Source organism: Eretmochelys imbricata, chromosome 3, assembly GCF_965152235.1.
Source record: "Eretmochelys imbricata isolate rEreImb1 chromosome 3, rEreImb1.hap1, whole genome shotgun sequence".
NCBI lineage: Eukaryota > Metazoa > Chordata > Testudines > Cheloniidae > Eretmochelys > Eretmochelys imbricata.
This window is the reverse complement of record NC_135574.1, coordinates 111,151,078-111,163,754: the sequence shown is the minus strand read 5'-3', so window position 1 is coordinate 111,163,754 and position 12,677 is coordinate 111,151,078. Positions and strand designations below refer to the sequence as shown.

At 39.0% G+C, this 12,677-nt stretch overlaps 1 protein-coding gene across 1 annotated transcript in view; it reads right to left on the bottom strand.

Moving 5' to 3' along the window:
- The window catches only part of ADGB (androglobin), a 238,561-nt gene that overhangs the window by 192,704 nt on the left and 33,180 nt on the right, over nt 1-12,677 (bottom strand). Inside the window, exons 4-5 of the mRNA XM_077811784.1 lie at nt 7,978-8,049; nt 5,215-5,424 (exon numbers count right to left, since the gene is read on the bottom strand). Coding sequence (XP_077667910.1) covers nt 5,215-5,424; nt 7,978-8,049 — 282 coding nt within the window. The remainder of the gene's footprint in view (nt 1-5,214; nt 5,425-7,977; nt 8,050-12,677) is intronic.

Here is a 12,677-nt window from a genome sequence, read left to right as displayed (position 1 = left end):
ACAGAGCACAGATGAATGCGTGGAGCAGACAATGTCAGAGTGCAGGAAAGCACAAAATGACCAGGAGGAGAAGTGGAGAAGTGGTGGGCTGAAGAGAGGGCTGAAGCTGAAAGGTGGCGGCAGCGTGATGAGAGGAGGCAGGATTCAATGCTGAGGCTTCTGGAGGATCAAACCAATATGCTCCAGCGTATGGTTGAGCTGCAGGAAAGGCAGCAGGAGCACAGACCGCCGCTACAGCCCCTGTGTAACCAACCGCCCTCCTCCCCAAGTTCCATAGCCTCCTACCCAGACGCCCAAGAACGCGGTGGGGGGGCCTCCGGTCACCCAGCCACTCCACTCCAGAGGGTTGCCCAAGCAACAGAAGGCTCGCATTCAATAAGTTTAAAAGTTTAAAACTTTTAAAGTGCTGTGTGGCCTTGTCCTTCCCTCCTCCACCACTCCTTCTGGTGCTTCTCTCCTCCACCACCCCTCCTGGGCTACCTTGGTAGTTATCCCCCTATTTGTGTGATGAATGAATAAAGAATGCATGAATATGAAGCAACAATGACTTTATTGCCTCTGCAAGTGCTGATCAAAGGGAGGAGGGGAGGGTGGTTAGCTTACAGGGAAGTAGAGTGAACCAAGGGGCGGGAGGGTTTCATCAAGGAGAAACAAACAGAACTTTCACACCATAGCCTGGCCAGTCATGAAACTGATTTTCAAAGCTTCTCTGATGCGCACCGCGCCCTCCTGTGCTCTTCTAACCACCCTGGTGTCTGGCGGTGCGTAACCAGCAGCCAGGCGATTTGCCTCAACCTCCCACCCCGCCATAAACGTCTCCCCCTTACTCTAACAGATATTGTGGAGCGCACAGCAAGCAGTAATAACAGTGGGAATATTGGTTTCGTTGAGGTCTAACCGAGTCAGTAAACTGTGCCAGCGTGCTTTTAAATGTCCAAATGCACATTCTACCACCATTCTGCACTTGCTGAGCCTGTAGTTGAACAGCTCCTGACTACTGTCCAGGCTGCCTGTGTATGGCTTCACGAGCCATGGCATTAAGGGGTAGGCTGGGTCCCCAAGGATAACTATAGGCATTTCAACATCCCCAAAGGTTATTTTCTGGTCTGGGAATAAAGTCCCTTCCTGCAGTTTTTGAAACAGACCAGAGTTCCTGAAGATGCGAGCGTCATGTACCTTTACGGCCATCCCACGTTGATGTTGGTGAAACGTCCCTTGTGATCCACCAGAGCTTGCAGCGCTATTGAAAAGTACCCCTTGCAGTTTATGTACTCGCCGGCTTGGTGCTCCGGTGCCAAGACAGGGATATGGGTTCCGTCTATGGCCCCACCACAGTTAGGGAATCCCACTGCAGCAAAGCCATCCACTATGACCTGCAAATTTCCCAGGGTCACTACTCTTGATATCAGCAGATCTTTGATTGCGTTGGCTACTTGCATCGCAGCAGCCCCCACAGTAGATTTGCCCACTCCAAATTGATTCCCGACTGACTGGCAGCTGTCTGGCATTGCAAGCTTCCAGAGGGCTACTGCCACTTGCTTCTCAACTGTGAGGGCTGCTCTCATCTTGGTATTCTTGCGCCTCCGGGCAGGGGAAAGCAAGTCACAAAGTTCCATGAAAGTGCCCTTACGCATGCAAAATTTTCGCAACCACTGGGAATCGTCCCAGACCTGCAACACTAAGTGGTCCCACCAGTCTGTGCTTGTTTCCTGAGCCCAGAATCGGCGTTCCACCACATGAACCTGCCCCATTAGCACCATGATGCCCATATTGCCAGGGCCCGTGCTTCGAGAGAAGTCTGTGTCCATGTCCTCATCACTCACGTCACCGCGCTGACGTCACCTACTCACCCAGTATCGCTTTGCCAGGTTCTGGTGCTGCATATACTGCTGGATAATGTTTGTGGTGTTTAATGTGCTCCTAATTGCCAAAGTGATCTGAGCGGGCTCCATGCTTGCCGTGGTATGGCGTCTGCACAGAAAAAAGGCGCGGAACGATTGTCTGCTGTTGCCCTGACGGAGGGAGGGGCGACTGACGACATGGCTTACAGGGTTGGCTTACAGGGAATTAAAATAATCAAAGGGGGGTGGCTTTGCGAGAAACTGAATGGCCCCCTCAAGGATAGAACTCAAAACTGGGTTTAGATTTCACAGAGGGAAGGAGGGAGGAGAAAATGAATACAAAACAAATCTGGTCTATTTCTTGTTTTGAGCCTCTTCATCTATCTTTATACATCTTGCTCGTAGCAGACTGTGCAGTACGACTGCTAGCCATCGTGAACACCTGGGTGCTCGGCAGAAGACGGTACAGTATGACGACTACCCATCATCTTCTGCTAGCTGGAGATTAAAAGACAGTGCGGGACTGAATCGCCACGAGAAGAAACAAGGGAAATGACCTGGCTGAGTCACTCCCATGTTTGCCCAGGCGCCTGGTTAAAAGAGCACCCAGGACTACGTTGATGACGGCTACCAGTCATACTGCACTGTCTGCTGCCAAAAGGTAGTAAACTGCTGCTGTGTAGCAATGCAGTACCACGTCTGCCAGCACCCATGAGACATACGGTGATGGTTAGCTGAGCGGGATCCATGCTTGCCATGGTATGGCGTCTGCACAGGTAACTCAAGAAAAAAGGCGCAAAACAATTGTCTGCCCTTGCTTTCACGGAGGGAGGGAGGGAATGGGGGCCTGACGATATGTACCCAGAACCATCCGTGACAATGTTTTAGCCCCATCAGGCACTGGGATTTCTACCCAGAATTCAAATGGGCGGCGGAGACTGCGGGAACTGTGGGATAGCCACCCACAGTGCAACGCTCCGGAAGTCGACGGTTGCCTCGGTACTGTGGACACACTCCGCCGACTACATGCACTTAGAGCATTTGTGTGGGGACACACACAATCAACTGTATAAAAATGCTTTCTACAAAACCGAATTCTATAAATTCAACCTAATTTCATAGTGTAGACATACCCTAAGAAATTACTTGTATTTACATCCTGATTTCTGATGCCTGTCAACTTCTGGTTTTGTACTTTATTAGCAGTGCTTTATTTATTTTGTGCTTTTTTTGCATTAATTAGCCATTGGTTTAGTTAAGATCTTAACTTAATTAAGAACTTAATTAGCCATTAAGTTTAGTTAATTGCTTTTGTTACTTTAACAAAGACTGTGGCTCATGTAGGTGCACAACGGAGTGACCTCCACCATCCCCCTCCCAAAAAAACCCAGCTTTAAAATATTTTTGAATTTTCAGATTGTATGTATTTGACTGGATTTTTATTTGACTGGAATGGAAATATGTGCTCAATCAGCTAGGAAAAAAGGTGTACATAGTTTTGGTCAGTTGTTATTTATTTTGCTTTAAATAGTCGTGTGTGTGTTGTTGTTGTTTCATTTTCTGTGTGTGTGCAAATGGCTAATTTTAAAATATAATATAGTAAAAAATTAGCACGGGGAAATAGTTTTTACTTTGTGTAATGACCCATCCACTCCCAGTCTTTATTCAAGCCTAATTTAATGGTGTCCAGTTTGCAAATTAATTCCAATTCTCCAGTATCTTGTTGGAATCTGTTTTTGAAGTTTTTTGTTGGAGAATTGCGACTTTTAGGTTTGAAATTGAGTGACCAGAGAGACTGAAGTGTTCTCCGACTGGTTTTTGAATGTTATAATTCTTGACGTCTGATTTGTGTCCATTTATTCTTTTGCGTAGAGATTGTCCATTTTGGCCAATGTACATGGCAGAGGGGCATTGTTGGTACATATCACATTGGTAGACATGCAGGTGAACGAGCCTCTGATAGTGTGGCTGATGTGACTAAGTCGTATGATGGTGTCCCTTGAATAGATATGTGGACAGAGTTGGCAACGGGCTTTGTTGCAAGGATAGGTTCCTGGGTTAGTGATTCTGTTGTGTGGTGTGTGGTTGCTGGTGAGTATTTGCTTCAGGTTGACCAGCAAACACACAACAAAGAAAAAACTATTTCCCCAGACTAATTTTTCCCCCTACTGTTACTCACACCTTCTTGTCGACTGTTTGAAATGGGCCATCCTGATTATCACTACAAAAGTTTTTTTTCTCCTGCTGATAATAGCCCACCTTAATTGATTACTCTTGTTACAGTTGGTATGGCAACACCCATTTTTTCATGTTCTCTGTGTATATATATCTTCCTACTGTGTTTCCCACTGCATGCATCCGATGAAGTGGGTTTTAGCCCACGAAAGCTTATGCCCAAATAAATTTGTCAGTCTCTGAGGTGCCACAAGTACTCCTTGTTTTTTTCCATAGATTTAAATACTTCCTTAAAAACTCCAGTTACCACTTCTTGTGCTGAATGAGAATTGCCACTTACTTTGTTCATGTTCATGTGTGATGCTAAGATGTTGTGTGGGTTTTGTTTGTTTGTTTGTTTTTTGTTTTTATTAACACGATGGATCTCCAAACTGTTCTCAGTTGTTAAAAAAAAAAAAAAAAAAAAGAAGTGTACATGTGTTAAATCCATTGTGAAAAAAAACCTCAAATAACTCAGCAAAATCAAAATAAAGTTTCATCCACACCATTGGAAGGTACAGCTGCAACAAAGGAATTAAAGCCTGTCAAAGTAGGCTCTGCCAATTTCAAATTTCTACTCCGAACTGCTAAGGTACTAGTGCTGTTCAAAATGGATAACTTAAACAATGTAAAAATAATAATAATAATAATTCACTACTACAGAAAGAGTGGTAAAAATGTATGACAATCACTTTTCCTCAAATTCCCACCTAAGTCTGAGTAAATCCAAAATTTTCAGTTTGAAAGCGAAACAGGTTAGAAAGTTCTAAGCATATGAAAAGCTCTTTAAATAGAAGCAACATTATCTACACACTATATCTCTACTGTATACACAAACTGCACATATTATTTATTTTTCAGTAGTGCCTAGATAAATATAATTTCCTAACAAGCAATAAAATCCTCCAGGTAGTGTTCTTCTAAACAATTACTGCACATCTGGCTAATGATCTAGGATTTCATAACTCTTAATTTGTATAAGTATAACAAGAAATATTCATTTTCATCTTGATAGTTTAACAATTTTACCACTACAAAACATATTTTTTTCAAAAAAGCAAAATATTTATCCTGATAATTAAAGATAGTACATTATATTCATATTAAATGCATAAACACACAGATACAACATTTTATATAACTGAAAGTAGTCACTTACCATCCAGTAAAGTTTCACCACATATTTTCCATAACTATTATACAGTGGCATGTGTCCCTTAATAGCTTTGCATAAGGCATATATATGCTCCCATGGCTTCCAAGAGAATAGAGGTGTTTCATTGGTGTTGGTTTTACCCTCATTAGTTAAAACATTCACATTATATATCCTCCAGACTGCACAAATTTCACTTATTATCCATCTCATCAGCTGAAATCACAGAAAAAAATTTTTTTAATAAAAGTTTTCAGTTTTTCACATTGCACATTTTAGGAAAAAAAATCAAATGAAGTTAAATTATATTAGTCAGAAAATGCAAAACAATTCCAAATGCTAACTGGAAAGCAAATCTCACGGAAGAGTGCATTAAAATTAATTTATTGCAAGTTTGCTTTTATCAGCACAAATATTCCTTAGAAGTCGTCCGTAATATGTGACATTTAGCTATATGTGGATATCTACAAAGCTTTATGAAAATGGGAACTGCTAATAGACATTGTATTAATTAATGCATGCCATCAACAGCACATCTCATGCCACAACAGTGTTGTTTCATGAATGGTATGGGTGGGAGACCTGCCAAGTGAAGCTGGCAGGGTCTAATGATACGAGTGCAAACAAGAAACTACTCTTACTTTGTACATATGATGTCTAAGCCCTAGTCTATACTAGAGGAGGGGATCGATCTGAGTTATGCAACTTCAGCTACGTGCATAACATAGCTGAAGTCGACGTACTTAGATCAACTTACCGTGGTGTCTTCACCGCGGTGAGTCGACTGCTGCCACTCCCCCGTCGACTCCACCTGCGCCTCTCACGGCGCTGGAGTACAGGAGTCGATGGGAGAGCGCTCAGGGGTCGATCGCTGCCCGCCGATCCAGCGGGAAGCGTAGACATACCCTAAGAGGATGCATTAATTATAATGCAGTCACATTTTTTACATTTAGTATTTGCTGCATTTTTTATTTTTTAAAGAAAAGAATATTTCTATAATCAAACATTCTACCAAGAAATAGAATACACTCTTCACTAACCAACCATGATTCACCAAACACATGAGAGCTACAAGAACTGGCACTAATCACAGGAGAAGTGGCCTGAGAACTTTTCAGAAATCTGGATGCTGACTGATTGATGAGCAGATAATGGATTATACAGTGCACTAATGATCAAAAATATACACTTGACCTTTAGTGGTAAGGAAGTTTTTCCTTATTATGCAAGACATATGTCTATTTTTATGTGTTTTAAGGTTAACTGGTTAAGTGACTTGGGAAGCTAAACCCTCTTTTTAATTTATTTTACTCAAATACACTATATAAGCAGCTCAACAGGAATATCCATATATTAAAGTTGGCTCTTGTATAAGATAGTTTCCTTGCCCTAAAGAGATGTTGATCAATGTGCAGAGTAATAAATGAAATATGTAATATTTAAATTATTTAATATGTACACATTTCCATTTGTATTAATATTTCAATCCTTAGCCAATTTAAAGTTAGTAGCTTTTGTTTTGGGGTTCCCACTTCCCAATTAGAGAGAGGCTCAACCAAAATCCCATGGTCCAGTTCCAGATTCAACTTCACAGCTCAAGCATCATCTTATAACAATCAAGCACCCTAACTCTGAAAAAGGTAATTTTGGATCCAAATTTCAAAGCTGGAGGTTCAGGAGTGTTTGGATCTGAGGCTACAGTTCAAACCCATCTCTAATCAAAATCCAAAATTCATACCTGTTCTCTAAAAATAGAAATATAACACTATCATCCCTTTATAAAAGGAGAGATTATTGTTTGGCAGTTTTCCCTGCTGATTCACGTCTGTGTTCTTTTTAAGGAAGTGAGACATCCCAGATAATATATGGTAATAACTGTTTGCTAGGATCTGAAACCACCCCATATACTTATTTCAAACTGTGCTTCAAAAACAGGCCTTGATATAAGAGCCATTAAGCCATAGAGCTTCTCGGTATTTGTATTTTGCCCTGTTTTACCACAGAAAAAATGAAAGACGTAATTTATTTTGAAATCATACATTTTAAGAGATTCATTCCCATTCTCCTCCACTTCCCGCACAACGTTAGCTATAAGATATGAAAAATTATATTGGTTCCTGTAATGGATATTGTTTATACTTATAATGTAAAAAAAATTAACTAATTTTAAAACATCTTCTAAATATTTTCCAAAATAATCATGTTGCTATACTCTGCTCTTTAAAGAGCATGTCCTTTCCTTACATTTACAGTCTGACACACAGACTTGGTAGGTTCATACTAACCAGTACTAAATGCATTCCTAAACTTAGCCTTTTCTATATAGTGAATATTGTAAACTAAAATGATAAAAGGTTTTTCAGAACTTTTAGATTCCATACTTCTTTTGTGGGGGTGAATTTACCCTAAAGTTAAGGATCTTTACTTCCTTTTGTAAATAATAGTTTCCTTTTAGCATTAATATACATTAATTTTCCATGCAAGTATTAACAAAACTTATTCATAACTTGCACTGTTACTTTAAAAAGCCCATTTCGGTTGATCAGCCTTTCACGTCTCTGTATTTATTTGTTCAGTTTCTAAGAATGGTAATCCTTCATTATTAAACCTGTTTGATCCTGATATGAGACAGTCTGTCATTTCCCCCCACCTCCCACCCCACTGACAGGATTTACTATACTTAATTTCTCCTGTTGATGGTCTATTTACACCACTAATGTTGAGGGATCAGTCCTTAACATGACATGAGCTATCACATTTACTACATACCTCACTACCAAGTAAGTGTTCATTTGCTGAAAAAAGGTCAAACCAGTTTTCATTTTTCACTACTACAGGAACCTGAAAGAGAAGAGGTTTTAATTGAAAGTCTGTAGCTATATTCACTGAAGAGAATAAAGGTCCACGAAAAATATATGAGCATAATATTGTACAAATGCTAGAAATTCCAGTCATCAGCTAAAAGGCTGCCAGACTTGCAAATTCCCTGACTGCTTCAATATTTCTTAATAGAAAAAAAATATCTTCAAAACACAGAAGGTGTTGAAAATTTAAATTAATCATTGTTAAGTTGTATTGGGAACTTACTTAACAAGTGATAATTAGCAAAAGTTTTCTGTGTCTCAATGGACAAACATTAACAATAACAGATTTGCTCCTTTCACTGCACAACATTCAAATTCAACTTTAAGGACAACCGAAAATGAAATTTAGGGGCTCAGTTTAGGGCTTAGTGGTTTTTAGTTCTTTTATGACAGACAAAATAACAAGTGGAAATGGCTGTCTGTGAAAGAAATACAGTAGAATATAATACACTACAGATGCTGAAAAACAGAATGGAAATGCGCTCACAGACCTGCAAGGAGAAAACTGTTTAGATCATACCTGGCTCTAGCAAGTCTCTCACTTCTATGATTATCAGAGTCACTCAAGATATTTTATTAAAAAGATGGTACAACATAGTTATTTTTCACTCAACATACTAAAAGGCGTTTTGAATCATTTGGCTCCAAGGTATGTTGTTGTTTTGTAATTTTGTTTTCAAAAACAAAAACAAATCTTCAGGACCACTCCTATTTCCAATAAAGTCACTGTGAATTTTGCCACAGTATTCAAAGGGAATTTATGTGTCTAAATGTAACACAATAGTTTACAAAGATACAGACATCTGGACCTGAGTCACCATTAAAGTATAATACATGCTGATGATCTGCTTAACAAACAGACTGTCATTTTGATCTCTATTCATTTTATAATTTATCCATTGTCAAAATATCCTCTCAGAGCAATATGATTTACAAATGATTACACTTATTGTTTTCTGAAACAAGACTAAGATCCACAAGATGACTCAATATCTAATTGACTTGAGATACTGGTGGTATCCCTCTAAACTTAACAACATTGCAATTAATGAAAAATACCAGTTTTGTACAGCATCTGTTCAGTATATGGTGAATGCTGTTTTAATAATTTGTCTAGAACCAATGTCTCCTCTGAGAAAATATATGGAAAAATGGTTTGCTTTCTTGTAGTTTATTCTGTTTTTACATCATCAAGCTGATTACTAGTAATCACTTGATGAAATGAGATTTTTATTAGATGCTTTACTATATGTCTTCAAAAAATTTACCGCAGTGTATAGCAAGTGACAAGAGATTTGTGTTAATGTCATTGTTGCAATACGAAGAACATTTTTCTATAGTGAAAGATTAGTGGATAGTTTTAAAATAGACAAACAACATTTGTTCCTTCCCATTTGAGGCCTGGCTCTTCACTTTCTATCAGCTATGCAAATATTTTAAAGTTTCCTAAGAATGAGTTAAACAGTGGGTAGCATGTTCCTTACTACTTCTATCCCACAGAGTTCTCAAGAATCATTTGAAGAAACACATTCTATTTCAGCAGCTGTTTCATCTCCACTTACTGCCAACTTAAAACTTCACACTGTATCATCAGGCACAACTGCATTTTTTTCAAAGGGTGTCTCTTCATTAATGTGCTTTCTCCAAACAGTGTGTGTGTCAGATTACATCAACAAGAGTTCAAGCCAAACATAACTATATTTTTAAAAAATAATCAGTAACTCAATTCTGACCTCAATCTTTAATGCTCCAATGAGAAACATATGCAATCTAGGCTAAAAATGACCTGATAAATGACCAAGTGGGTATTCACCCACGGAAGCTTATGCTCCAATAGGTCTGATATGAATGTAGACTTCACCAAGACACTAACAGGGAAGCTAGTAAAAAAAAAAAAAAAAAAAAAGAAAGAGCTATTGCCGGTGCTTACAACCAGAATGTTTGTTTGTTTATTTTAGGGCAATCTGGCAATAACAGATAGAAGGATTGCAGTGGAAGTCTTTGGAAACAAATAAAAACCATTTTTATTTCTGCTCAGTTGCTTGAATCTTTTCTTACTACTTTACATATACTTGTTCACCATATCCTTTTCTGTTTCTGCCACATTTAACACTAACTACATCATTTTAACTGTTTTTCATCACTTGGTGTTTATGATCATTTTATTAATATCTACAGCATTTATAATAATTTTAGCAATTTGGCACTAAATTAAGGAGATTAAAACCAAAACAAGAAGTGTTGATGAAATACTAAACAAATTAAATGTAGTTGAAGGATTTTATATACATATAGCTTTATCTGTTTCTGGATGCCATATCCTTTGCCCCAGTCCTTTAGCGACCACAACTCACTTTATGTATTTTGGCAGCATCTATCATGCAATCTTTTGCTCTTGTGAATTTCCACCCCCACCCTCCCATTAAAAATTTAAACTTGAAACACACTTGCTGCATATTTAATAAAAAATGAAACTGACAAGCTGACACAAGTAAAACTGACAAGACTGAAAAGCTAGAGAGGCAGGCAAAGTGCTTTAAGAACCTTCAGATTTCAAATGGAATAAAAAGGGAAGAGGATAGTTTTAAATTTAAACAGCAGCAAAAGATTTTCAGAGTTGAAGAGCACTTCATCTGTGACATGGCAAGCAGATTATTCATTTCTTGTTTTGGTTTCTATTTAAAAGCAGCTGAAAATTAAATAAAGGAGTTGTGCAGAAATAAAAAACATTACTGGATATTAGCCAGCCAAATACTATCAAAGATACAGACATGTTATGTAGGCAGTTCGAAGAAGTGGGATGTCTGAAGTGGGAGACCAAGGATGATAATATATCATGGGTATATTCGTAATCTTCAGATCTGCATGGCAGATTTCTACTTCAATGTTCTGCTCAAGTAAAACCACAGTCTGAACAGCACATGTGGGAGAATCAAGATCAGCCTTCTGGCCCCACTGATACTTTCCCAAAACCTTTTCGCATTCTTAAAAGGGAGAAAACAATACAGGGACTGTGGTCTCTGCAGAGAATCAAGAAGGCATATCTCCCTGCAAGTTTAACATACAGAGACCTGTAGGAAAAAAATTAGAGTTTTGTGAAGTTACAAGAGCAGGCAAGTAGTTCTATTTATGTAGTTAACCCCTTCTGCTCACTGGTGACACAGCTGGACAGCACCTGAAACAGGGAGGTTCTTCTCTTCATGACTTTGCCCCTGTGCACCAGTTGTCCTGAGACAACTCTTTGTCCTGAGAATTTGCAAGACTGACAGACTGCATTTTTTCCTCAAATGTAACTTTCAATTTTTTTTATGATCACATGGGTGCAATGCTCTGACGTGGGTTTCCTAAAATTTGCTAAATGAAAAGAAACCACTGTGCTGTTGTCTGGTAGCATGTGAACGTTAGTAACCTGGTGGGAACATGCAATACAGGAAGTCATGGAATACAGAATTCCAGAAGACTGGAAAAGGGAAAATACAGTGTCAATCTATAAAAAGGGAAGTAAGGACAACCCGGGGAATTACAGACCAGTCAGCTTAACTTCTATACCCAGAAAGATAATGGAGCAAATAATTAAGCAATCAATTTGCAAACATCTACAAGATAATAAGGTGATAAGTAACAGTCAGCTTGGATTTGCCAAGAACAAATCGTGTCAAACCAACCAGATACCCTTTCAAAGAAAGCGCAACAAGCCTTGTGGATGTGAGGGAAACGGTAGACGTGGTATATCTTGACTTCAGTAAAGCTTTTGATACAGTCTTGCCTGACCTTCTCATACACAAACTAGGGAAATATCTAGATGGAGTTACTATAAGGTGGGTGCATAACTGGTTGGAAAACCATTCCCAGACTGTAGTTATCAGTGCTTCACAGTGGGGTACCGCAAAAATCAGTTCTGGGTCTAGTTCTGTTCAATATCTTCAGCAGTGATTTAGATAATAACAAAGAGAGTACACTTATAAAGTTTTCAGATCTTACCAAGCTGGGAGGGGTTGCAAGTGCTTTGAAGGATAGGATTAAAATTCCAAATGATCTGGACAAACTGGAGAAATGGTCTGAAGTAAACAGGATGAAATTCAATAAGGACAAATGTGAAGTATTCCATTTAGGAAGGAACAATCAGCTGCACACGTACAAAATGGGAAATGACTGCCTAGAAAGGAGTACTGTGGAAAGGGATCTGGGGGTCATAGTGGACCACAAGCTAAATATGAGTGTAATGCTGTCGCAAAAAAAGTGATCATCATCATTCTGGGATGTATTAGTAGGAGTGTTGTAAGCAAAACACAAAAAGTAATTCTTCCACTCTACTGATTAGGCCTCAACTGGAGTATCAGAGTCCAGTTCTGGGCACCACATTTCAGGAAAGATGTGGACAAATTGGAGAAAATCCAGAGAAGAGCAACAAAAATTATTAAAAGTCTAGAAAACATGACCTATGAGGGAAGATTGAAAAAATTGGGTTTGTTTAGTCTGGAGAAGAAAAGACTGGGGGTGGGGAGGGGGGACATGATAACCGTTTTCAAGTACATAAAAGGTTGTTACAAGGAGGAGGAAGAAGAATGGTTATTCTTAACCTCTGAGGATAGGACAGGAAGCAAT